This window comes from Sturnira hondurensis, unplaced genomic scaffold (assembly GCF_014824575.4).
Source record: "Sturnira hondurensis isolate 20B ecotype Veracruz unplaced genomic scaffold, ASM1482457v3 Scaffold0013931, whole genome shotgun sequence".
NCBI lineage: Eukaryota > Metazoa > Chordata > Mammalia > Chiroptera > Phyllostomidae > Sturnira > Sturnira hondurensis.
In genome coordinates, this window is record NW_028086562.1 from 4,521,737 (window position 1) to 4,546,791 (window position 25,055).

Consider the following 25,055-nt stretch of genomic DNA (forward strand, 5'->3'; position numbering starts at 1 on the left):
GTGGTTGCACCGCGGCCTCATTCCGGGGCGGGCGGGCGCCTAGCTGGGCGCGGGCGGGCGGACGGACGAGCGGACCGGGCTGGCTGAGGATGCCGCTCCGGGCGCCGCGGTCCTCGTGCCAGTGAGCGCCGCGCGCCGCCGCAGCCATGACGGTGGAGTTCGAGGAGTGCATCAAGGACTCGCCGCGCTTCAGGTGCGCCCGCCGGGCGCGCCCTTTGTGGGCGCCGGTGTCGCCGCCCCCTCGGGGCACCCGGGGCGGCCGAGGTTGGGCGCGAGGCAGGGGCGTCGGTGCCCCCTTTGTGCCCGACGGGGAAGCCAGTGACGGAAGCTGGAGGACCCCGCCTCTGACAAAGCCCGCAGTGCCCCAGGAAGAGGGGACTGAACAAAAGACGTCCCTTGTGCTGGTCACCTCGCGCGGAGGGCGCGCGCGTGGGGGCGGGGCTGCCGCCGGCTGGCCACCTCTCCGTGGGAGTGTCCACCCCCGCTTTGTGTCTGCACCTTCGTGCCGGCCACCTGTCCATGGCTGAGACCCTTCCCGGCCCTGCAGTCCTGCTGCGGCCAGGGTTGTCTGGGTTCATAGGGCTTCCGCCCCTGGATTCTGTCTTGGTCTGTGTGCCCAGAGTGTGCAGAGGGGACAGTCAGCTGGAGCCCCATGTGGGGTCTGGGATGACTGCTTGGCAGGGTGAACTCGGCACCTGGAGGGGAGGGGTGGGGGCTGGGCCGAGCAGACCTGGCTGGAGGCTCCATGGGAGGTTCTGGCTTGGGGCCTGCCCTGGGTTTGTATTTTCAGGGCTTTGTGGGAGTGCAGGCATGTTCACCTGTGTGCACCACACATCCACCGTGTGCTCACGTCTGCTGTGACCAAGCACCTCCTGTGTGCCAGGTGCACACGTGGGAACTATGTCCATCTGCACCCTGTCTTGAGGTGCCAGAGCTTGGACGTGAGCGTGTGGGCGAGCTGCACCCCTGTGCTGGTGTGCTCAACACATGTGTGTAGACTAGTGATGGAAGCGTGTGTGTCATGCGTCACTTCTTGGTGCGCACGCACACACACTGTTTATCGGCACTAGGCACAGGGGTTATTTTGCTCACGCGTGTACCAGCACGAGGACACACATCTCTGCATGTGTGTCCATGTGTGTGTCGTGCCATTGCATGCATGCACATGGAATGGCACATGCACACATCTACCATGCATCTGTGCACATGTGTGCTTGCTCGTGTGTGTCGTGTGTGTTGGATCTTGGGGGTACCAGTCAGAGGGCCTGTGTGTGCGCACAGAGCAGTGAGGCACCAGTGTCGCTCTTGCCTGGGGCCTCTGGGCCCGCCTCCTGCATAGGCCCCTCACAAGGGAGGCTGGGGGTGAGGGGTCTGGTTGGCCCAGAGAGTGGCCCAGGCCCTGGGAGAGCAGTGGGCAACGACCTTCTCTGTTTGCCCATCCCCTGTTGCTGACTGACTGAGGGAGGGGATGTGAGGCACTCATGACCCTGGGCCCCCACCTTTGCCCACTGTCCTCTGGGACCCAGGCTGGGGGGAGGAGTAGCCAGGGCCTCAGCTGGGGGCTTGGTCCTGGCAGAGGCATGCTGGGCTTGCCCTGGCCCCTCCCTCTAAGCCTCCCGCTCCTCCTCCCCACCTTGCCTGGTCAGATTGGGTCGAGGCACCTCACTCACCTCCCGGCCTTCCTCCCACAGCAGCCTGTTCTGCCTGTGTCACCGCCGTGGGTGTGGTGGCTTTGACCTGCTCCCTCTGGCAGGGAGGGGCTGCCCTTGGGAAAGTGCCCAGTGGGGCCTGGGGGAGGTGCTCAGTGGACCCATCAGGACCCTGGGCCCCAAAAGCCTCTCTCTGGGTTTTAGGGTTTGGGGGTTGGGCTGAGATTTAGTGGGGGTTTGAGGCAACCCCGAGGTGGCCCTGTCTGCTCAGCTTCGGGTGCAGCTGAGGCTGTAACCTGGGCTTCCTGGAGGTTGGCCTGGGCTGGGCGGGTCAGGGTGTGGCAAGCCAGGAGGATGTGGTCAGTGCTGTGGGGCCCTTGGCCCCAGCCCTGAGGAGGGAGACCCTGCCTGTGCACTCTTGGCCTGGGGAGACCCCAGACGCATGTGGCTAAGGGGTCCAGATTCTTCCAGGCAGGCTTAGGGCCTCCACCCACCCCTTGTTGTTGGTACCCACTCCCGTGGGTGGGGCTTCAGGCACTGAGTCACAGCTTTGGGGGGGGGCTGGCTTCTCCCTCCTCCCCATCCTCCAAACTGCTGAGGAAATCCTGGAGGGAGGGCAGGAGAGGAGGCCTCAGGGGCCAGGGAGGGAGAGCCGGCTCCTGGAGCAGCCTCACCCTGCTGCACTCCGGGGACCAGGATCCCAGGCCCCAGGGTGCCAGCGCTCTGTGCGGCTGCCTGGGGCACTTGCTGGGCTGGGGCTGCAGAGCTGTGTCTCCCTCTGCAGCACCCTCTTCTGGGTGGGTGGTCCTCCCCTGCTCCTGGACCCTCTGAGGGGGGAGGGAGAGGCTACCGCGGGGCCAGGGTCCTTGGGGTCCCAGAAACACACCCCTCAGGCCGCACCCCCAGGCAGTTTGGAAGGGCGGTCCTGGACAGGCTTCGGGGCACTCACTGGGGCCTGGGGCCTGGGGCCCGTCTGCTCCGGGCAGAGAGCCTCTCCGACCCATCTCTGCTCTGGGATGTAACGCCCTGATTCCTTCGGGAAGGACTGGGCGCTGCTCAGAGAGGAGCCCGTGTCCTGCCAGGTGGCTGGGGGGACCTCCCAAAGTCCCTGGGTGATTGCCCCTCCCTCCCCAGCTTCCAATGGAGGTCATTCTGAGCTACACCCTGTGTGAGGGACTAGGTCTTACCCCCGAGGCCTGGGAAACCCTGGGATACGCCCCTCCCTCTGCCCACCTCCCTCTGCCTGACCCTGCCCAAGACCTGTCCCTGGGGCTCAAGCCCCATTCCAGTTGCCCCTTGTCCGCAAGAGGCCAGATGGGCCCAACTCACCAGCTGAGTGGTGGGGGGGCACCGGGATCCTGGCCTGATTTTTCTGTTTCCTGTTCCTGGAGCATGAAGGGGAGGGGGGAATGTCACGTGCCCAGTCCATCTGCCTCTGCCTTCCGGGGATTCTCCTGTCCGAGGCTTCTCTGGTGATGTCATGTGTTAACTCTCCCCTCCCCGAGGTGGCCCATTGTCAGCCGGCCCCAGGGGAGTGGGTTCCTCTGAGCCTGACCTAGCCCTATCTCCTGGCAGACCTGCTGGTCTGTGTTTGAGGTTGGGGGAGTTGGGGGGTCTCCGTGCTGAGGAAATCAGAGAGCGGCCTTCCAGTGCCCTGGGTTCCGACTGAGACAAGTTTGCCACAGGGGCTACCAGGCTTGGGTGGGACTGTCCATCTGGGCTCCGGGACTGGGCAGGAGGGTAGCTGGCCTCCCTTGCCCCTACCCGAGTACACACCTGCACTGGGCCTGGTCCTCAGGCTTGTCTGGCCTCTCTACCCGGCAGGGTGGCTGCAGCAGCCCGCCCCAGAGGGGGCATCACAACCAACTGGGCCTCTTCTGGCCGGGGGCTCGGGGGTTCTGGAGTCAGCTGGACCCGCGTCCCTGTCTTGGCTCCTCCTCCCAGGCAGCGGCAACCTCTCCCAGCTTCCATTTCTTGGCCTGCCTGCTGGCCTTGAGGCACAGGTCAGCAGGCAGGGTCAAGCAACCAGCAGCCCCCTGCTGGGGGTGTGCAGGGAGGCGAAGACCCAGCCCGACATGAGGTCAAGGTGGCTGACTGCGGACTGACCTGGCTGCCTCGTTCCTGTTGCAGGGCAACTATCGATGAGGTGGAGACAGATGTGGTCGAGATTGAGGCCAAACTGGACAAGGTGAGGGGCTGGGGTGCACGGGGCCCGGGCCACTCTCCTCCCCCCACACCCAGCCACCTGTTTGTGTGTGTGTGCACACACGTGTGTGGGCACACCAGGGTTGCACATGTGTGTCCCCCCTGCATCCCCATCAGGTGTGGCGGGCCTTGGCAGGTCCCCTCCAGGGTGTCTTCAGGGCAGGAGACAGCTGCTGGGGGCCAGTGGTGCTGAGGGACCAGGCTGGGGCTGAGGTGGGGGCCTGAGGGAGGAGGGGCAGTACCCCTGAGCCCCCTCAGGGGCCGGTCTTGCTGGCTTTGGGCCAGGACCACAGGCCTGCCCCAGTCCTATCCTGCTCTGACCTCCTGCTCTGGAGCCAAGGCCCAGGGTGGTGGCACCGTGCAGCCAAGTGCCCAGTGGGCTCAGGGTGGAGGGCGGGCAGTCCAGTCCCTCCTGGCCTGGGGCTGCTCCAGGGAGCTGCGTTCCCAGTACTGCTGGGCCCTGAGCTGCATCCTGCCATCTCAGCCTCTTGGTAGTGGGACAGGCTGGCAACAGCAGTTGGCCTGGGTGTCACCCCTGTCCCGTCTGCAGCTGGTGAAGCTGTGCAGTGGCCTGATCGAGGCTGGCAAGGCCTATGTCACAGCCAACAGACTCTTTGTGAGCGGTGTCCGGGACCTGTCTCAGCAGTGCCAGGGCGACACGGTCATCTCGGTAAGGGGACAGCCAGGCAGCCCCTCAAGGCTGCCCGGGCCCTGGGAGCAGGTGGGCTTCTGGGCTGGACGGCAGGGGTGTTTCTGTGGCCTGTGGTTGGGGAGGTGCTGGCCACTCGGTGGGGNCAGCTGGTGAAGCTGTGCAGTGGCCTGATCGAGGCTGGCAAGGCCTATGTCACAGCCAACAGACTCTTTGTGAGCGGTGTCCGGGACCTGTCTCAGCAGTGCCAGGGCGACACGGTCATCTCGGTAAGGGGACAGCCAGGCAGCCCCTCAGGGCTGCCCGGGCCCTGGGAGCAGGTGGGCTTCTGGGCTGGGCGGCAGGGGTGTTTCTGTGGCCTGTGGTTGGGGAGGTGCCGGCCACTCGGTGGGGCACAGCTGTCCCATCTGAGTGAGGGTCTCCCCACACTGCCCCCCAGGAATGTCTGCAGAGGTTTGGAGACAGCCTCCAGGAGATGGTCAACTACCACATGGTAAGCCCTGCCAGCGTAGGGGTGACGTGCTCGGGGGCCTGTCCGAGGCAGCTCTGCTGGCTGGCGGGCGGCCATGTTTCGGTTCTTTCTGTCTGTGGGTGGGGACATCATGAGGCTCTCTGCTGTGTCCCAGGTGAGGGCCAGACAGTGAAAAGAACAGGGGAGGTGGCAATGCAGCCCAGGACTGTGGGCAGGGGTGCTCAGGGTGGGAGAGGCCTTGGAGGGTCATCCAGGGCCCCCTAGCCAGGCCGGGGTTTCCAGCAGAAGTGTCTCCCAGGCTGACCCCATGGCCCCTGGACGCCTCTGACATCAGTGCCTCCTGTGCTGGGTCTGGGTGATCTCTAGGCCTCGGTGCCCCCCACACGGACACGGAGTAGGGCCTGAGGCACACGTGGGTGGTTGGACATTGGCCTGGGAGTCAGGGCCCCTGACTAAACAAGCAGCCATACCCCCTACAGGGGAAGTTCAGAAATAAACTAGCTCAAAACAGCTTGTCCTACCCTGTCTGTCTTTTTCCAGATAGGGCCCCCCACATAGCCAGGTCTGATTCTGGGTCCCATAATTGCTGTGGGGGGCCCCCAGCTCCCGGTGACCACCCCCACCCCCCAGGCCCAGTTCCTCAGGAACCCCAGCTCCAACCCAGCCCCCCGCCCCCCGCTGCAGGGCGTCACCCTTGAGGCGGCCTCCCAGGGCCAGGGGGTGGCGGGTGTTACCACACAGGTGCTCTGTGCGTGCCTGCTCTGTTGGGCCAGCGTGCCATGGCTTTGGCCTTCAGTCTGGCCTGGAGCCAGAGGGGACGTGGTCACAGCTGTCGCCTCTGGGCACCAGCCCAGGCCTGGGGGCCATACCCTGTAAGGCCAGCTCCATGGGGATGCCCCGCTGGGGCCCAGGCTGGGCTGGATGGAGTGTCCCCTGGGTCTGCCCTGTGAGGGACAGGGGCCTGGCCCCTAGGGTCCTGTGGGGGCCGGAGGCTGACGCCCCGCGGTCCTCCACCCCCAGATCCTGTTCGACCAGGCCCAGAGGTCCGTGCGGCAACAGCTCCACAGCTTCATCAAAGAGTGAGCAGCCCGGGGGGTGCGCTGTGTGCACTGGGATGGGGAGCAGACCCGTCTGTGCTGGGTCTGGGGTCCTGGCCTGCTCAGGACGGGCCTTGGGGCTGTGGGCCGGGGACCTGGCAAGGGCAAAAGCTTGGAGGGGGGCAGAGCTGGAGGGCAGGAAGAGGGCCTTGGCGGGGTGGGGAGAGGTGAGGGTGAGGCCACAGAAAGAGTCGGGGTGGGCAGGGATCTGAGCCCCATGCCTGTGTGCGCAGCTGGGTGCCTACTGCGCCCCTGAGCGGAGTCATGTTGAGGTTGGGTGTGTGAGTCTGGGGTCTGGGTTGAAGCTCAGGATCACCCCAGGCTGGCCCAGTTCTGAGAGTGAGATGATGGAGGGCAGTGGGGGCCCCAGACAGGAGGAGGAGGGCTGCGGGAGGAGGAGGGGCACCCAGTGTGAAGGCTGAGGGGCTCAGGGTTGCTGTGGGTTGTGGGCAGGGAGGGAGGAAGAGGGCTCCTGCCCGGGAGTGTAGAGGGTGGCCAGGAGCCCTGGGAGGGCATTTCATGAAGCTGGAAACCCCTCATTTGGCCCTCCTGGGAGCCCTGATGGGACACCCGCCACCCCCCAGCGACGTGCGGAAGTTCAAGGAGACCAAGAAGCAGTTTGACAAAGTGCGGGAGGACCTGGAGCTGTCCCTGGTACGGAATGCCCAGGCCCCGAGACACCGGCCACACGAGGTGGAGGAGGCCACAGGTGCCCTGACCCTCACCCGCAAGTGCTTCCGCCACCTGGCGCTGGACTACGTGCTGCAGGTCAGCCGCTGGGCATGGCAAGCGGGCCCTGGGGTGGGGCAGGGGGCCCTGGGCTCCTGCAGACTGAGAGCTGGCGGCCAGTCTCTGGGGGCATCAGTGGCCCGAGAAAACCTTCAATGTCAGATCTGTGAGGGACATGGTGGGGGGAAGGTGAAGGCCCAGGTGTGGGGATGGGCTGGGACAAGCCAGAGGCTGCAGGCTGTGGGGCGGAGGCCAGGGAGACCTGAGGGCGGGCCCGCAGGGCCTCGGAGCAGGGCTGAGAGTCCCTGGCTCTGCCCCTGGGAGGGACCCCATGCACTAACGCCGGGCCCTGAGAGGGCGGGCATAGCCCAGTGCAGGGGCAGGGAGACAGGCCGCAGCCTCAGGGAACCCTGAGGGGCCTGCGCGGACGGCCTCCACCTCAACACGCACCCCTGCTCCCCGTTCCCTGGCAGATCAACGTCCTCCAGGCGAAGAAAAAGTTCGAGATCTTGGACTCTGTGAGTGCCCGGTGAGGGTGGGGGGCGCAGCCCTTGAGGCAGGTGCCGCGGCCTCACTGCGCCCCCACCTGTGCCCCCACCTGCAGATGTTGTCCTTCATGCACGCCCAGCACAGCTTCTTCCGGCAGGGCTACAGCCTGCTGCAGCAGCTGGACCCCTACATGCAGAAGCTGGCGGCTGAGGTGGGCCATGGGCTGGGGGGGGTCTGGGCAGGCCCCGGTGGGCGGGCTCCCTTTCCCTCCCTGATGTCCCTCCCCACAGCTGGACCAGCTGGTGATCGACTCGGCAGTGGAGAAGCGAGAGATGGAGCACAGGCACGCGGCCATCCAGCAGCGGGTGAGGCCCTGCTCTGACCTCCCTGCTGGGGGTGGGGTAGGGGTGGGCGGCAACCCCAAGAAGCCACTGCCTCCAACCCTCTCCATCCTGCTGAGCTGCAAGGCCCACACGGGCACACAAGCTCCATCCCTTCCCCAAGGCCCGCCCCCTCTTCCTGGGTGGGAGAGCAGGAGGGGTGGGGCGGCCCTGTGGTTGCTCAGAGGTCAGGACAGAGGCGGGCAGAGGGTCAGCCCTCAGTGCACACACCCTGGGCCCTCCTTCAAGGCCGGCGGCGACCTGGGGGGCCTCCGTCCCTGGCTCCCACTGCCAGATGGTCGCCCCCACACTGCCCAGGGGAGAGGTGGGCAGCAGGGGGTGCTGCCAGCTTCAGAATCCCGGAGCGCCTGGCTGGGGGGTGGCTGGAGGCCAAGCTGTCCCTCATTGGCATTCTCTCCTTTCCCCCACTCCGGCCTGCGCTGTCACCGCAGACGCTGCTGCAGGTGAGTGGGCGCCCCACCATGAGGAGGGAGTCGGGGAGGGCCAGTGGGCGGGGCCTCTGCCCTCCCTCAACCCCAGGGCCCTTCAGCACCAAGGACACCTCCACCAGCATCAGAGCTCCCAGACACCTGTAGGCACTTCGCTGTAAACCGTGGCTGGCACCAGCAAGGACTCTGGCTGAACTGGGACGCGTGCCCCGTGGGAGCGGCAGCAGCTGTGCCTTCCTGGCCCCACTCAGCCAGGGAAGCAGGTGGCTGGGCCTCCTCTCCCACTGCGGACACACAGGGCGGCACTCAGAGCCTCTGCGGCCTGGTGAACGGGGCTCTGTCCGGCTGGGAGCAGGCCCAGCTGGCGACATGAATGGGGGAGTGAGCTGGGGGGGCAGCTTCCTTCCTGATCCCAGAGCCTGCTGTCTTTAATAGGCTGGGGGAGAGGGGGCGGAGTCGGGCTCTGGGGCCCCAGCGGTGATGTGAGGTGACCGCCCCCAGGAGGATTTGGGCAGGGGCCTTGCCCAGGCCCAGGCTGGGCATTCACTGGGGGCCCGGCTTCAACCCCCCCCCCACCAGGACTTCTCTTACGATGAGCCCAAAGCAGAGTTCGACGTGGATGCGCCCAGCGGCGTGGTGATGGAGGGCTACCTCTTCAAGAGGGCCAGCAACGCCTTCAAGACGTGGAACCGGTGAGGGCAGGCCTTCTGAGGGGGCAGGGAGGTGGGGTGGGCCTGCGCCTGGCCCCATCTGACCCCCTCCTGGCCTGTCCACCTACACAGGCGCTGGTTCTCCATCCAGAACAGCCAGCTGGTCTACCAGAAGAAGCTGAAGGTGTGTGCAGGGCCTGGGCCCTGGGGCGGGCGCGGGCAGTGATGGGCATCATTGCCTGCACGGTCAGGGGGCCGGGAGCCTGGGTTTGTCGGGCAGAGCAGTGAGTGGGCGGTCAGGGCGGGTGCCGAGTGCAAGGGCTGCCGCCTGCCAACCGCAGGATGCGCTGACCGTGGTGGTGGACGACCTCCGCCTGTGCTCCGTGAAGCCGTGCGAGGACATCGAGCGGAGGTTCTGCTTTGAGGTCGTGTCGCCCACCAAGTGAGGAGGCCCAGCCTGGCGGGGGTAGGTGGGGAGCCCCTGCCTGCCTGGCCTGACGTCCCCTGCCCCCAGGAGCTGCATGCTGCAGGCTGATTCTGAGAAACTGCGTCAGGCCTGGGTCCGAGCCGTGCAAGCCAGCATCGCCTCTGCCTACCGGGAGAGCCCAGACAGCTGCTACAGCGAGGTGTGGCCCCCGACCACCCTCCCCGTGTGTGCTCGGCCCTCAGGCTGCATGGGGATGTGTGCGTGGGTGTGCATTGTGTGTGTGTGTGTGTGTGTGTGTGTGAGTGCGCCAGCACAGGAGTGTGCCCGGGCTTTGCTCTGGAGACCTGTCCTGGGCTGGTGCCCCTGGTTGGGGAACGGAGGCTGGAGCTCCTGATGGGCTGAGCGGCCCCTCACCCTGCCGCCCCCCAGAGGCTGGATCGCACGGCGTCCCCGTCCACAAGCAGTATCGACTCTGCCTCAGACTCCCGCGAGCGCGGGGTCAAAGGCGAGAGTGTGCTGCAGCGCATGCAGAGCGTGGCTGGCAATGGCCAGTGTGGGGACTGCGGCCAGCTGGACCCCCGCTGGGCCAGCATCAACCTGGGCGTGCTGCTGTGCATCGAGTGCTCAGGCATCCACCGGTGGGTCCCTGGGTGGGCAGGGGGGCAGGCCAGCCTGCAGGGGGCGATAGGCTGAGCCCCCCCTGGCTGACCCCGGCCTCCCCACCCTCTAGGAGCCTGGGTGTCCACTGCTCCAAGGTGCGGTCCCTGACTCTGGACTCGTGGGAGCCTGAGCTGCTGAAGGTGGGTGTTGGGCCACCGCAGGCTGCCGGCCGGGCAGTGGGAGTTGGGGGTTGGGCCTGCAAGCCAGGGCTGTCCGTGAACTGGGGCTGAGGCCCACACACCCTGTCTCCGCTAGCTGATGTGCGAGCTGGGGAACAGCACCGTGAACCAGATCTACGAAGCCCAGTGCGAGGGGCCGGGCAGCAGGAAGCCCACGGCCAGCAGCCCCAGGTGAGGCGGGCGCAGCGGAGAACGGAGGGGTGCGGTGAGTGCCAGCCCTGAGTGTGGCCTCACGTTCCCCTGGGTCCAGGCAGGACAAGGAGGCCTGGATCAAGGACAAGTACGTGGAAAAGAGGTTCCTGCGGAAGCCACCATCCATGCCGGCTCGGGAGGCCCCGCAGCGCTGGCGGGTGCTGAAGTGCCGGGGCCACCACGGCTCCCCGAGAGCGCCTGCCACCCGCCGCACGGTCCGGATGGAGCCTGTCCTGCCCTCGGTGGCTGCTCTGTCCTCAGGTGGGGGAGCTGTCGACTCACCTGGACAGGGCTGGGGAGAGGCTCCAGCGGGTGTGAGCTGCAAAGCCCGGACTCTAGGAGGTCAGGCTGAGTGGGCAGGAGGCGGGGCTCATAGCGGCGCGCAGCCTGATGGCCCTGGTTCTCCCGCCCCGCGCAGGCGCCGTGGAGCGCAGGTTCCGTCGGGACTCCCTCTTCTGCCCGGATGAGCTGGACTCCCTCTTCTCCTATTTCGATGCAGGGGCTGCGGCTGCCGGTCCTCGTAGTAAGTGCTGCGAGTGCCCCGGCCCCGACGCCCACTCCTGAGCCTGCCCCTGGACCCAGCATGGCTCACTGTGGGGGAGGGGGGCGTCATGGCCACTTGCTGGGGACCCAGGAGCACAGGCAGTCTTTGCTGGAGGGACAGGCTCAGAGCTGGTGTTTGGGAGGCTGATCTGGGGGTGGGGAGGATGGAGCCGAGCTGGGCTATGGCTGGGATAGTGCGTCGAGGGGCTTTGGGTCACACTGACTTGAAGGCCAAGGCTGTGACCCTCAAGGGATGTGTGAGTGTACATGTGCTGTGTGCACCTGGGAGCGTGTATCTGAGTGTGCATGCAGGTGTGTGTCTGGCGCCTTCCTAGGCAGTGTGGGCAGATGGCAGTGGCCTCGCCAGGATTTGGCAGGGGTGGCCATGAACAGCAGAGGGCGCTGCTTCGCCATCCCTGACTGTGGGCTCTTCTGCAAAGGCTGCCCTTGGTGAGCTGGGCCAAGAGCTCCCCCAGGGCCGCCTGGGCTGCATCGCCAGGGCTTGGCCAAGACCCAGTCCCTGCGCAGTGACCTGCTAGCGTGCACTGGCCACAGACAAAGCTGAACCCCTACGGCCTGCACACGCCCACTGTCCTGCTGGGGCTTGACCGGCTGAGGGTGGTTGTGGGGGGAGGGGGTACAGGTGCTGCCCATGACTTGTTTTCTCCCCTTTCCTCCCATCCTGGGCAGGGTGCCCCCTGCTCCCTAGTGTAGGCTGGTCCTGCCCCCAGGGGCATTTTCTGGAGGACAGTTGGGGTTTGGAAAGGAGTCAGGGATGCTTAGGATCCCCTCTGCCCATGGACCCCACAGGTCTGAGCAGCGACAGTGGCTTAGGGGGTAGTTCTGATGGCAGCTCGGACGTCTTGGCCCTCGGCGTGGGCTCCGTGGTGGACAGCGTCACTGAGGAGGGTGGGTGCGCACTTCCCACCGCTGCTTCTGCCTCTCCCCACCCACCCTTTCCCCTGCCCTGGGGCAGGTCAGCACCCCTGACTGCCCCACCCGTCCCTGCAGAGGGTGCAGAGTCGGAGGAGTCCAGCGGCGAGGCTGACGGAGAGGCAGAGGCCTGGGGCCTGGCAGACCTGCGCACGCTGCACCCGGGACTCCTGGCACACCGTGCAGCGCGTGCCCGCGACCTCCCCGCGCTGGCCGCGGCGCTGGCCCATGGGGCCGAGGTCAACTGGGCAGACACAGAGGACGAGGGCAAGACGCCACTGGTGCAGGCCGTGATTGGGGTGAGTAGGGCTGGGCGGCCAGACGCAGGTACACGCTGGCGTCTTCCAGCCGCTTTGGGAGCTGTCCACAGGGACCCTGTTCTCCACTGCAGTAGATGGGGCTCAGTCTGGAGGGGGTGCCCAGGGCCCTCGGACGGGCCATCCCTGGGCTCAGTCTGACCGGCGCCCCCTGCTCTCCAGGGCTCTTTGATCATCTGTGAATTCCTCCTGCAAAACGGAGCGGACGTGAACCAAAGAGACAGCCGGGGCCGGGCGCCCCTGCACCATGCCACGGTCCTGGGCCACACCGGGTGAGTCACAGGTGTGCCTCCTCCTTGCTTTGGGGGCCCTATAGTCTGGGCGCTCCCCAACTCGTCTCCTCTGCCCTTCAGCCAAGTCTGCCTGTTCTTGAAGCGGGGCGCCGACCAGCACGCTTTGGACCACGAGCAGCAGGACCCGCTGAGCATCGCAATCCAGGAGGCTAATGCTGACATCGTTACGCTGTGAGCGAGCAGGCCGGAAAGGGGCGACACTGGGGGGGGGGGGGGGCACCGCGTGTGGGCGGGGCACCGCGTGTGGGCGGGGCACCGCGTGTGGGCGGGGCGGTGGGCCGGGGGTGCCCTCACCCTGCGCTTTCTGCAGGCTCCGTCTGGCGCGCATGGCGGAGGAGATGCGGGAGGCCGAGGCGCCCCCGGGCCAGCCGGGCCCCCTGGCGGGCAGCAGCCCCACGGAGCTCCAGTATCGCAGGTGCATCCAGGAGTTCATCAGTCTCCACCTGGAGGAAAGCTAGGGCGGGTGGGACCTGGCCACCGGGCCATTGTCCTGAGTCCAGGAGCCCCCCCGCAGCCTGCTCTGCCCTCCTAGAGCTGCCATGAACCGCAGGGCTGTGGGGGGGGGGGTGGCCCAGCACTGAGTCTTCTGAAGCCTCGCGTTTCCCCAGAGGTGCTGCACCGTCTGGTGCCTCTCACCCCACGCGGGACCCTATGTCTTCAGTGGACTCCTCCTTGGGGGCCTGGGGTGCCCTGTCACAAACTACCCTCAAGGCTCTGTGTCACCTTGGGCCCCTCTGTTCTGGGGGCCTGTGTCATCTTGCGCCCCCACTTTTATTGCCCCAGATAGCGACCTGCTAGTTAGGTCCCTCCTGTACACCCCCAGAGCGCCTCCACGAGGCCCTGAGGCTGGTGGCTGGCCACCAGCTCCCTGCAAGGCAGAAGGGGCAGCCCATCCAGGGAACAACTCGTGTACCTCACTTAGTGACCCCGGCGTCCAGGCTGGGCTTCTCTGGTGCTGGGGGGCGTATCTGGCATGGAGCCTCAGCCCTGCCTGGACGCGGGCGTCCCGAGGCCATGTGGCTGGCCACGTGGGCTCTGCACTGGTGGCCCTGGACCAGGCCCCTGACTCCCCCAGAGGCCCTTGGCTCAGAGCGGGTGCGTGAAGGGCTCTGGCGCTCTGCACCCTGTGTTCAGTGTGTTCTTGCGGACCGAGTGGGCTTTCTGCACCCGCCTCGCTCTCGCCGCCTTCCTCTGCGGACTCTGGAGGAGCACCTTGACCCCAGCTCTGTCTGCTGCCACGGGAAGCCCCTGCAGCTCTGCCCCGACTTGCCAGCTCACTGCACAGGCCCGGCCCTGGGGCAGGCTGGGCCCCTCAGCTCACTCCCCAGGGCCCACGATGCCGCCTGCCCCCCCTGTTCTCGGAGCCTTGGGGCAGCAGCTGAGCCTCTGCCCAACGTGGGCCCTCGATCAGGCCAAGGCCAGTCGGCTGGTCACTATGCAAAGGCTGCCCCAGGAGGCTCCATGGGGGGCCAGGTGGGCACGAACCGGGGCCCCCAAGTCCCTCACCTGCTGGCTGTGACCCCTAATGAGCAGGATTAGCTCCTTCCTCTCTCCCTGCTTGAGCTCTGTCCCCACTTCCCATCCCACTGCCTGCTGGGGCCTCGCGCCTGCGCCTCCGGCTGGCGGGCCTGCCCACCCTGGATCGCTCAGTAATAAACTGCCACTCACACTGCTGCCTGTTGTTGGCCCCCCCCCTCACTCCACGGTCTCAGCTGGGGAGTGGGTGTCTCGGGGTCCCCTGCCTTTCCTGAGGGGTGGCCAGGTGGGATAGCAGCAGAGTCCAAAAGGAGGCAATAAGGCAGAACCCAGGAGCCTCACGGGGGGCTTGGGGCATCTTTGGCGAAAACTGACTCCTGACACCCCAGCCCCCATTCCCTGGCCCGGCTGCCCTTCTCTGGCCTGGGGTATGGCTTCTGGTAGGAGTGAGGGTGGAGGCTAACAGGCAAGGATGGTCTGAGTCTGGTCTTGTCCCTCGGTGAGCCCCAGCCCCGTGTCCTGTGCTCAGTGTCCTCCTGTCCCCAGAGCCCAAGTGTCCGCGGCTCCAAGGAGTGTGGTGGTGCAGTCTGAGGGGCTCGGCTCACGTGCGAAGGGTGATGGGGGGGTAGGCACATGTTCTAGGCACCAGGGGGGATTGCCAGTTTTATTTTTTTTTTTTAGATTTTATTTATTTATTTATTTATCTTTAGAGGGGAAGGAGAGAGGGAGAGAAACATCAATGTATGGTTGCCTTTTGTGCGTCCCCTGCTGGGAGTTGGCCTGCAAGGAACTGGCCTGCAACCCAGGCATGTGCCCTGACTGGGAATCGAACTGCGATCCTCTGGTTCGCAGGCCTGCGCTCAATCCACTGAGCTACACCAGCCAGGGCGGGATTACCAGTTTTATTGCACAGCAGCCTAAGGCCATCAAGTGCCTCAGACTGGCCCTACTCTTCCTCCCGCCCGCCCTGAGCGGGGGGAGGCTCTGTCTCGTGCTGTGCACACCCACACACAGGTGTAGGCAGACCTGTTCGTGCAGGCAAACACATGAAACCAAACACAGACACACTCCTGTGTGGACGCACCCCCCGAGGCGTCAGACTTACATGGATACACAGGCAGGCACACATGCCAGCACACACATGCATGGGCGTACTCACTGCCAGCACACGCGGGCACAGGCACTTGTATCTGGAATGGGAATCCAGAGTGGTGGGGATGCTCCTCTCCTCCCCGCCCCGGGCTCCTTGAGAACCGTGAGGCCACCAGTGGGCAGAGCGGCCGTACAGACGAGAGACCCCCACGTGCTAGATGCCCTAGGCCTGCCTGCCAGGCCTTGGGCTCCGATGCCACCGCTTCCTGGGCCCCAGGCTTTGTTGGCTGGCCAGGGAGGCCCTCCAGTGCTGGCCTGGTGCTGACCCTGGGCAGCCAGGAGAGCCCACCGCTGCTGTAGCCCCCGGCTGAGACTAAGTGCAGGCTGGCTCAGTGTCAGGAGTCTTGGCAGACACACACTTGACCTGACTCTTCGGCTGAGACTCCTGCCAGATCCCTGGGAAGCATCGCCGGCAGGGGCCCTGGGTGTTGAATGTCACCCCTGCAGTCACTGGGTGACTGGTTGGCCTCTGGCTTGGGGTGGGCGGCCACGGGCTGGGACCCTTGTGCGCGGCGGAGTCGGCGGCAGCCCAGCAGCAGGGCGAGGGCCGCGGCGTCGAGCAGCAGCTCCAGCAGCTCCAGGACGGAGAGCACGGATGAGCCGAACCACAGGCTCCAGAGGCTGCCCATGGCTGACAGCAGCTGCGGCACCTGTCGGCATTGGGGGTCCGTGAGCGGCACCCCTGTGCGCGGGGCGAGCAGGGGCGGCGCCCCCCTGTGTCTGGCCAGCCGCTGCCCGACCCTGGCCCTCTCACCGAGTACACAGGCGTCTCATCCACCGTGCGGTAGTTGAGCTCCTGGTAGAAGATGTTCACCTTGGCCACGTTGCTCCTGGGGTTGGGCAGAGGTGGGAGAGGCCGGGCCCCTCCCTGGGGGCTCCGAAGGGGGAGGCTGGCAGGTAGAGGGCCCACGACATGGCCAGCGGAGGGGGTGGAGGAGTGCCTCCTCCTGGGGCTCTGGCTCCGGGGCCTCTGTCTGCCCAGCTCGGCGAGGATCCAGTCCTACGCAGAGAAAGCTGCCTGTGGCTGCTGCTCACCCCAGCCCTCGAGGCACTGCTGGCTGGTGTTCGGGCAGGGGCCCTGGGGGCAGAGGCTGGTCCAGGGTGGGCTCTGTGGGACCCACATGTCCCATATGCTTGTCCACCCCTCACCCCAGCCCTTTTGGGCACTCACCCTTGACTTGGAGGAAGGCCACCGGGAGGTCCCAGCAGAGAGCTTGTATGAAGACTCCCTGGCAGAGACAGACCCTGTCAAACCCCTGCCGTGGTGCCCAGGGCAGTGACCCCCGGCCCCAGTACTCTCCACTCACCTGCAGGGCCTGGGGCAGCGTGAGGTGCAAGGAAGCCGGTGGGTCTCTAGTTTTCTGTAGAGGCGGTAGAAGCAGTGGCCTGGGGAAGAGGGGTCAAAGGTGAACCCATTAGGAGCGACCCAGAAGTGGCCAGGAGGTTTGCAAGTTGGCAGGCAGGTGGGTGTGGGCCGGTGGGCAGTGGGCTGGGCTCACCCCAAGCTGGGTGCCGCACAGAGCTGCAGTACTGAGCCCCAGGGGGCAGCGGGTAGAAGTAGTAGCCGCAGGAGCAGGTGTCCAGCATCAGTTGCTGGAAGCAGGAGACGAGGCAGGCCTGCAGGGACAGCAGGGGGCTGGAACTGGGGGTCCAGGGGGCAGCCATACCTCCCCTGGGGCCTGTCCACCTGCCAGCTGCCTGCCCTCCGGGGCCCTTCCCCATCCGTTCCCACTCCCGCCCGCCCCCAGGCCAGCCGCACCTGCATGGTGTAGGAGGTGTTGTACAGCAGCCGGACGTCCACACCCTGCACGCCGTCCGTGCAGTGGCCGTAGGGGCTCCCGAGCCGGTGCACTTCGTCCTGCCAGGAGTGCGAGGCCTCAGTTCCACTGAACCACCCTTGCCTTGCCCTCAGGGCCCAGGGCTGGCTGGGGACATAGGGATTGAGAGCTGGGGTCCCCCGTCTGCCCACCGGGTGGCCATGGCACCTCTCGGATGCGGATGGTGGTCTCAGTCCCTGGGCGGATGCTGAAGCCTCGGTGCTCCAGGAAGGGGATGTGGTCACGCTTGTGAACCATGACCTTGATGCCAGCCTCCGAGGACAGCAGCGGGAGGTGGTCCTGCTGCTCCGCCCTGAGCACTAGGCTGATCCCTGCAGGAGGCTGGGGGTGAGGCCTGGTGGACTGGAGCCCCCCACCGCAGCCGGCCCGGCCCACAGCTGGCCCTGGCCAGCACTGACCGTGAGTGATGCCCGGGCGCTGTGCCGCCCACTCGCTGTTGAAGGTGTAGCAGCTGCCGTAGACGGGGTGGTGGAACGTCTGGAAGTGCCTGGAACCAGGGGCCACACTCAGAGCAGCTCAAGCCTGTGCGCCCCCAGCCAGGGCATGTGGCCTTATCTCCCTAGGGAGCTGTCTGCTGCTGGCCGGGTCCGTGGCACCCAGGCCCGGGGGTGGGGGGTGGGGGGGTGGAGGGAAGCAGCTGCAGCCCGCCCCCACTCACCGGGCCTGGCAGTCCTGGCTGTCGTACCGGCAAGAGAAGACAAAGTGGTCGCCGTGGCCGCGGTGGCCGTCCTCTCGGTCTGTGGGCAGCGCAGCCAGGATGTTGACATAGTGGAAGAGGTACCAGGCACGCACGGCCTTCACACCGGACAAGTAGGCTCGGTAGAAGCAGTCACCGCCGGTGCTGTTGCACTGGGGTGGGGGTGTGGGCTCAGCACAGGCCCGCAGCCGCCCCGCCCATGCCTACCTCAGGGCCCGGCGGGACACGCTCACCAGCCTGAAGCCCACTTTGTTCTGGCCTTCCGGGTAGCTCAGCCTCTGCAGTCGGATTGTGCGGTCCAGCTGGAAGGCAGACTCTGGGCCCGGCGCCTGCGCACGGGGGGCATCCCCACTCTCGCTAAAGTTGAACTTGTAGAGAGCATAGATATTCTCACCGGCAAACTCGTCCAGAGCCTGCAGGGGTCTGCGCGCCAGTCTGGGCCTTCGAGGGACAGATGAGCTGCGTCAGTCAGCCAGGGGCTGGGCAGGGACACCGCCATCCGTCCCCTGGGATTCATGCCAAGCTTCACCTGGCTCTTCCTTTTCTCTCTCTTTTTTATATTTTTATTTTTTAAAATATTTTATTTATTTATTTTTCAGAGAGTAGGGGGCAGTAGAGGGAGGAGAAAATTTAATGTGTGGCTGCCTCTCGTGCGCCCCCTACTGGGGACCTGGCCCGCGTGTGCCCTGACTGGGGATCGAACCAATGACCCTTTGGTTTGCAGACTAGTGCTCAATCCACTGAGCCACAACAACCAGGGCTTTCTCTCTTTTTAAAATTCTCACCTGAGAGCATGTTTTTATTGATTTTAGGGAGACAGGAAGGGAGAACATAACACTGATTGGACCTACAACCTAGGTATGTGCCCTGACTGGGAATTGAACCTGCAACCTCTTGGTGCATGGGAACAACGCTCTAACCAACTGAACCGCCCAGTCAGGGCTGTTCCTGCTCTTTTAACTCCCACCCCTAGGGGTCAGAGGTCTCAGAAGTCCCTGATGCGGTGGGTAGAGAGAGGTGGAGCCCTCCACAGCCCAGGCACACCTGGAGCAGAGCCACAGGCTGCAGAGGCGAGGGGTCAGGAGCCCTGGTCCTGCCCCCAGCCTGCCCTCACCGGTGTGGGTTCAAGTCGCATAGAGTGACAGAGGGGAAGAGCTTCCGATCTGAGTGCACGGACATGGTCAGGATGACAGGGTAGCGCCAGTACTGCTCGAAGAGGAGCCCAAACTGCCAGTAGAGGGCGCCCAGGGCACCCAGGAACAGCAGTCCCCAGGACGCCGCCTTCAGGTGGTTCTGGCTGGAGCCGACGAGGCGGGTTGCACCATGCATGGTGGCGTTGGCGAAGAAGAAGGTGAACAGCTCCCTGAAGGAGCCGTGCAGCTCCAGCAGCCTCTCCCTGGGCTGCCCCTCAGTCTGCGGGGGCGGCGGCAGCTGGGCCTGGGGGTACTCGCGGGCCCCGGGCTCCTCACCAGCTGCTTGGGCCACTGCTCCAGCCTGCGTGGAGGTTCAAACTTCAGCAGGGCCTGACCCGTCCGGACCCCCACCCAGGCCTCTCTACCCGCCCCCCACCCCTGGTCCTGGGAAAGAGACAGCTGTCCCAGGACAGTTGTGCCCTTCGGCCCCCCAGTGGCATGGCCCAGCCGGCTGAACCTTGAAGGCTTGTCCACGCCAGGGCTGGACCCTGCAGTCATCCTGTCCCCACTACGCCCGACCAGACACCACCCAGACTCCCCGGGCATGTCTTATCAGGACAGAGCGCAGCCTGGGTAGTGGGGGCAGGGACAGCAGGGGACAGTGTTGGGGCCCTGTCCGGCCCTGTTTGCCGGCTGGATGGCTCTCTGCTGCCACCCCCCAAGTGGGGCTAGGCTCCACTAGGCAGGAGCAGGCCAGGCGACTAGCCCAAGGGGGAGGCTGTGTTGTTTTGGTGGGCCCAGAGCCCAAGACTGGGGGGCCTGGGAAGGCCCAGCAGCCAGCGTGGCCACGTTGGATGGCAACTGATGGAGCCAGGCCGTCGGCCACGTCTGGGCCAAAGGTCAGGACAGCGTGTTGCTCAGTGTTGTGGGCTCAGGGTGGGGCGAGGTCCACCAGGCTGAATCCCTGGGGAAGCCAGGTTTGTGGACCTTGGGCTTTAGGAAAAGTGGGTGGAGGGCCAGTGCTGGGGACCTAAGGCTCCAGAAAGTGGAGCCGTGCCCCCCAGGCCCCCATCTGCCCCCAGTCCTGCCTGGAGGTTCCAGCATTCCAAGACCCAGGATCTCCAGGCCCCAGGCCCCCCAGCGCACGGGCATGTGGGACAGTGACCAGGCCAGGCCTACTGGCCCTGGCCCCGAGTCACCGCACCGGCTTCTCTGGACTTTCCACACTGTCCCCATCCCGGTCTGAATCACTGGAGCTCCTCATAGCCCAGTGTGGCCTGCTGGGCTCTGGCCCTGCCCACCAACAGGCAGGGGGCGGAGCGGGCAGAGGGAAGGGTGCTGAGCCAGGGGAAGCCTCTGCTGGCTCTCCACCTGCCCCTCCACCCCGCCCCCTGAAAGCGAAGGTGTGCCCAGGCAGGCTGCTCCCATGTGTTCTGGGAACGTGAGTGTCTCAGCGAGCCATCCAGCTCCAAGGGACCCCAGGTACGGAGTGGGATGGGTGGGCCTCCCGGCCCTGTGGCCTCGGGCTTGTGGGTCCCCGGCTTGCCTCACAGCTGGCTGGGAGCACGTGCCATTACGGGTGCTGATGATGGGACCTGTGCGGCACAGAGCTCTGCCCACACCTGTGCCTCCGTCCCAGGCTCACTGGGAAGGCAGGGCCCTTGGCCGTGTGTTGCAGGCGAGCCAGAGGCGGCTCTGGAAGGTGCCTTCCAACCCTGGTGAGCACGCTGTCTCCCCTCCCCCAGGGGAGCAGCCCAGACAAGCCCCTCCCATGCCAGTGGGGGCTGCAGGGCTGAGGGGCGGCCCTGGAGATGGGGTCTCCAGGTCTACCTGGAGTCTCCAGGGCTTCCTGAGACAGGGCCACAGATGCACCAAGGTGACTGTGGGCACTTGGGGTCCCGACACACTTCAGGTGACAGCAAGAGCAGGGTGCACACCCATCATACATGCACACACGTGTGAGCAGGCACACTGAGCAGGGGCTGCCTGACGAGGGAGGGCTTCATGCCTCCCCGGCCCTCGCCCCTGTGTACACACCTGTGTACACTGGCTTGTGGTGACATGAGGGACACACCCCTTCACCTCAGACAAGGGAGGCCCCAGGACATGGCCACCCGGTTGCCCCACGTGTGAGGGGGGCCCACCTTCGGTACCTGTGCAGGTGCCTCCATCCTCCCGTGGTAGGCGGCCCGACGGTGGCAGCTCCGGCAGGTGACAAAGAGGGATGTGGCCCAATGCTGGCTAGTCAGCCTCCTATTTATAACAGGCTGGCTTGGAGTGAGGTGCTGGGGAGGTGTCATCGGCCCGGGGCAGCCACGCCTGCTCTGGACACGGAAGGGGAAGCCTTCGAGGACAGGGATGGGGACAGGGACGGGGCTCCTCCCTGTGAGCCTTTCCTGCCCAGAGCCCTGGAGCGAGGCCTGGGGCTGCGACCGTGACTGGGGACAGGGGGTTTCGGAGGGAAGAGGAGCTCTGGAGGGGAGAGAAGGCGGCCCTGGGTGGGGACCCCTCGGATGCCGGAGGGGCTCTGACTGAGCAGACGTTCTGTCCGAGGAGGCTCAGGCCCCCGCGCTGCGACCTGCTCTCCCTGCTCCCAGCAGACCCCGTGTGGCCGGCACCCGGCGGCCGGGCCTGCTCACCACAGCCTGCCTGGATCACTCCGCCAGCTCTGAGCACAGGTGTTTGTGGCCGAGGGATGCTGCCCGGCAGGTGGCTCTGCTCCCAGAGCCTGGGTGTCCCCTGGGGCCCGCTGCCTGACCCTCAGGATGGGCACTAATTGTGGGAACCTCCTGGGCCTGAGTGTGGAGTGGCCCTCCGCGGCCCAGGGCTCTCGGCTCGGCCTCCGGGTCACACAGCAAGGCCACCCGGGATACCACATCCAACAACCAGACCACACCGGGCACGCTAAGGCAACGCATTACCCCCCACAGGTGGCATGCCACTCACCATGGCCACACACAGGCTGAGACCACACAACACATGCTAACAACACACAGCACGTTCATGGCCAAAATCACATGGTCTCTGAGGCTGGAATCCTCAGTCTGAGGGTCATCGTGTGAGGCCACACAATTGTGGAGGGACAATTGTGGAAGGTAGGACGACCCCAGTACCCCTGCCCCCAGGATGACCCACCATCTCTGGTTCCACTGGGGGACCCAGAGGCCTCCCCCTGCCAGGTGACCAGAACCTCAGCTGGGTCCCGGGTTGGAAGGGTCAGCTCTGGCCCTCCTGCTCCCTCCCCAGGCACCCCCCCCAATCAGTGCTGAGGACCTGGGCTGGGATGAGGGAGGATCCCCGAGCCCCAACAGGCTGTGTTGGTGGTCTTGGCTCTGAGGACATTGGAGAGAGGGAGTCACGCTGGGGGAAGAGCTACCCCAGACTCACCAGGGTGCGGGTGTGAATCATGACCCTGTCACCTGCTGGCTGTGACCTTTCCCAAATTACTCAACCACTGGGAGCCCATTTCCTCGAGTAAACAGTGGGGCTCAGAGGTGGGAGCAGCTGGTGTGCCGACCCCTAGAGCCTTCAGACTCAGCCAGGGCCCTCGCAACTTTCCTTTAGGGCATGGGCCATGCGATCAAGGTGACGGGGGCGGGGGGGGGGGTCACACTGCCCAGAGGCGGAGGCCTGTCAGCAGAAGAGGAAGGCCTCAGACCCTCTGGGTAATTAGACCCAGTGTCACAAGGTTGCAAAGCCAGGGGTCTGGAGAGAAGGTCCGTAGCCTCCGAGGGTCTTGGTCAGCCAAGGGCAGCTTGCAGGGAGCAGGAGCCCTGGGCTTCCTGTGGGTGGGCGCTGGCTAGGGGCAGGCACGTGCCTCGTGCCGGCAGTGAGACAAGCCCCCCTGCAGGACCGAAGTCAGAGCTTGTCTACGCAGAAGACTCAAACCCTTCTTACCTGCTCCTTGGAGGACACCTTGCTTGGGGGCCCAAGGTCAGCAGCTGGGTCCACGCCCACATCTGGGTCACTGGGGAGGGGCCAGGGCCTCAGAGAAGGGCTGGGCCTGGGGGTATAGAGGCCAACCCTTCCAGGGCACTGGCATTTTGTGGGAACCCTCCAGATTCAGTGTTCTCCCCTGCAGGGGCTGCTCAGAGCTAGCCTGGCGGGGGGTGGTCCTGATGCCACAGGAAGTCTGAGCCTGGGCTCTGCAGGTGCTGGGCTTCCTAGTGGGTGCTGAGGCTGGCCCCTCTGGAGTGCTTGCCCTGACTGGCGAGTGAGGGCCTCCTCAGTGCCTCTGCAGAGCCTCTCTTCTCCCCAAGCACCGAGCACAGTGTAGGGCAGGGGTTCTGGCCACCACAGAGGAGGTGGCCCCAGCTGGCTGGGGTGGGTTAAGTATGTGATGTTGTCACTGTGGGGCTCAGGGTCTGGCTAGGTGTCTCCCACCAGACTTCCTGTCACCTCCAGGCTGTCTCTTATGTGCCCTGGTCAGACAGCCCTCCCTGGTCAGATGTGACTGAGGCCTCCTGCCGCTGCCCTGAGTGGGGGCAGCAGCCGCGGGACAGGGCGTGCTTTCCTGATTCTCACCCTTTTTGGTTTCCTGGCAGCTCTCACAGCACAGACGGTGGCCCCTCATTCGGGGTGCTCAGGAGTGGGTGCCCCGTCCCCTTCTTGCTGCCTGGCCACCTGCCGTGCTAGCTAGCAGGAAGTCCCTACCAAGGGCTGCCCCCAGTCTCTCCTGTTCCAGAGGGCAGCTTTGGAGTGGAGAAGATCTCAGGCATCGTGGGCCACCATCCTTCCTGCCCATTCCCATCCCAACTGCTGAGGCCACCAGCCATATGGCCAGAGGGCTGGGTGGCCTGGGTCTTGCTGGCCCGAGACAGCATCTGTGCGTCTGGTGGGGTGAGGCTCTGGAGTCTCGGCAGGACCCACCAGCCACCCCTGTCTCAGCCACCTTCTCCTATGGGGTGTAACTCAGGTGCTGGGTGAGCAGCAGACTGGTGGCTGATGCTGGGGGTTCTGGGCGCATCTCCCTTCCCAAGTCCCCCCTTTGAGGTGCCCTGGTATGAGCAGGTGCCCGTTTCTGCACAGAGACAAACTGAGGCTCTGGCCCCAACTGTCGCTGCCTGAGAGCCACAGGGTGGGTGGGCCGGTGCTGGACACACTGTGTTTGAACCCCCGGGTCCCCGGGGGTGGGCCTCCTGTGTGTCACTTTCCCCAGGCTAAAAATGGCTGGCCCCGCCCTGCTTGGGGGAGTGCTGAGGAGGAGGAGGAGAAGTGGCGGCCAGAGGCTTGGATGTTTTCTGGATGTGACAGCAGGAGGCAAGCCTGGGGACCACCCGCCTCCAGGAAGGAAGCAGTGATGCACAGGCAGAGCAAGCGGGCTGGATTCCCACGGGCTGACTCCCCTGGTGGCAGCTGAGGGGCAGCGAGCAATCAAGCTCCGCCCAGGGCCCAGGGCAGTCCCGCAGCAGCTACTCAGATCCAGTCCTGGGGCTCTGGAGGTGCCAGACTTAGGCAAGTGGGGCTGTCCACCCGCCCTCTGCCCTCCTGCGGTCATGGCTGGGCCTGCCAGTGCTCGGAGTCCACCGCCAGGTGTCCTGTGGCCAGTCAGCCTGTCCCGAGAGGTAGTTGGGGCTGTGGTAAGGGTGCAGAGCTGGGGTTTGGAGCATGTGGTCCTGAATGGCGATGGCCCCTACGGATCCATCCAGGCTGACAGCCACCGTCTGCTTCGTGGTCCATAGGCAACATCTCTCTGGGCACAACCTGTGGGGGATGCCCCAGTCTGGGACATGGCCCTGTCTCGGGGCTGTCCCTTGAGGGGGTATGGTGGGCAGTGCACTGTCCCACCCCCACCTGTCTGCCACCTCCCTGTCCCTCCAAACATTCCTGCATGGCAGATGTGGGGTGGAGAGGCCTCCGGATGCTGCTGTCTGGGAACAGTGCCCTCCCCTCCAGACCCCCACCCTGGCCTGGTCCTGGCCCTGACTGCCCCCTTGCAGCCTCACTCCCATGGCAGGGTGGCCAAGTGCTGCCTTCCCCACCCCTAGGGCCAGGGAGGGGACCGTGGGAACGGAAAGTGAGCCTCGATGTCTTGTCCACTGCTGCATAATGTCCCTATTCATGGGCAGGGTGGAAAATTCGGTCGGGTAACAGTGGAAGTATTTTTACGAGAATGGCTCTCCCTATGGGCAGGGGCTGGGCAGGCTTGCCAGTGGCAGACTCCACCTGGCAAAGGTTCCCACAGAGGCCGGACACTGGGCGCCCAGGACCTGACTCTCAGGGGCCCTGGGCCAGTTGGGTCACTGATGGGCCGAGCTGGGGGCCTCTGTTGAGTGGGCAGAACTCTGAGAACTGGGGCCCTGGCCCGACTGGGCCGATCCTTTGGAAGGTGGCAGGTGGGACAGTCGGCTCCTAGTGATGTGTGATGCAGGGCGGGGCTCACGCCAGCACCGCTGGGGTCATCCTTTATCTGGGCTTTTCTCTGGATGGCACACACCCACTCTGGG

At 65.5% G+C, this 25,055-nt stretch overlaps 2 protein-coding genes across 4 annotated transcripts; one reads left to right on the forward strand and one right to left on the reverse strand.

Moving 5' to 3' along the window:
- The first annotated feature begins 2 nt into the window (after nt 1-2).
- ACAP3 (ArfGAP with coiled-coil, ankyrin repeat and PH domains 3) lies at nt 3-13,986 on the forward strand. 3 transcript variants are annotated; one of them, XM_037062236.1, is made up of 24 exons: nt 4-193; nt 3,780-3,837; nt 4,405-4,524; nt 4,943-4,996; nt 5,996-6,054; nt 6,657-6,840; nt 7,275-7,319; nt 7,406-7,501; nt 7,581-7,655; nt 8,123-8,134; nt 8,699-8,811; nt 8,902-8,953; nt 9,111-9,211; nt 9,284-9,395; nt 9,626-9,834; nt 9,927-9,996; nt 10,112-10,206; nt 10,286-10,488; nt 10,646-10,750; nt 11,572-11,679; nt 11,782-12,002; nt 12,183-12,292; nt 12,374-12,484; nt 12,624-13,986. In XM_037062236.1, the coding sequence occupies exons 1-24, from the start codon at nt 147-149 to the stop codon at nt 12,769-12,771; spliced, it is 2,508 nt and encodes an 835-aa protein (XP_036918131.1). In that variant the 5' UTR covers nt 4-146; the 3' UTR covers nt 12,772-13,986. The 3 variants fall into 3 exon arrangements, with proteins under 3 accessions (XP_036918133.1, XP_036918131.1, XP_036918132.1); XM_037062237.1 differs by having other exon boundaries at nt 5-193; nt 11,581-11,679; XM_037062238.1 differs by lacking the exon at nt 11,572-11,679 and having other exon boundaries at nt 3-193.
- A 706-nt stretch (nt 13,987-14,692) lies between these two features.
- SCNN1D (sodium channel epithelial 1 subunit delta) lies at nt 14,693-19,873 on the reverse strand. The gene is made up of 12 exons (XM_037062019.1): nt 19,814-19,873; nt 18,591-18,970; nt 17,710-17,917; nt 17,438-17,628; nt 17,178-17,266; nt 16,927-17,090; nt 16,701-16,799; nt 16,441-16,558; nt 16,249-16,327; nt 16,113-16,170; nt 15,696-15,941; nt 14,693-15,591 (listed from the first exon to the last, which is right to left on the reverse strand). The coding sequence occupies exons 1-12, from the start codon at nt 19,871-19,873 to the stop codon at nt 15,277-15,279; spliced, it is 2,007 nt and encodes a 668-aa protein (XP_036917914.1). The 3' UTR covers nt 14,693-15,276.
- Nucleotides 19,874-25,055: the final 5,182 nt, after the last annotated feature.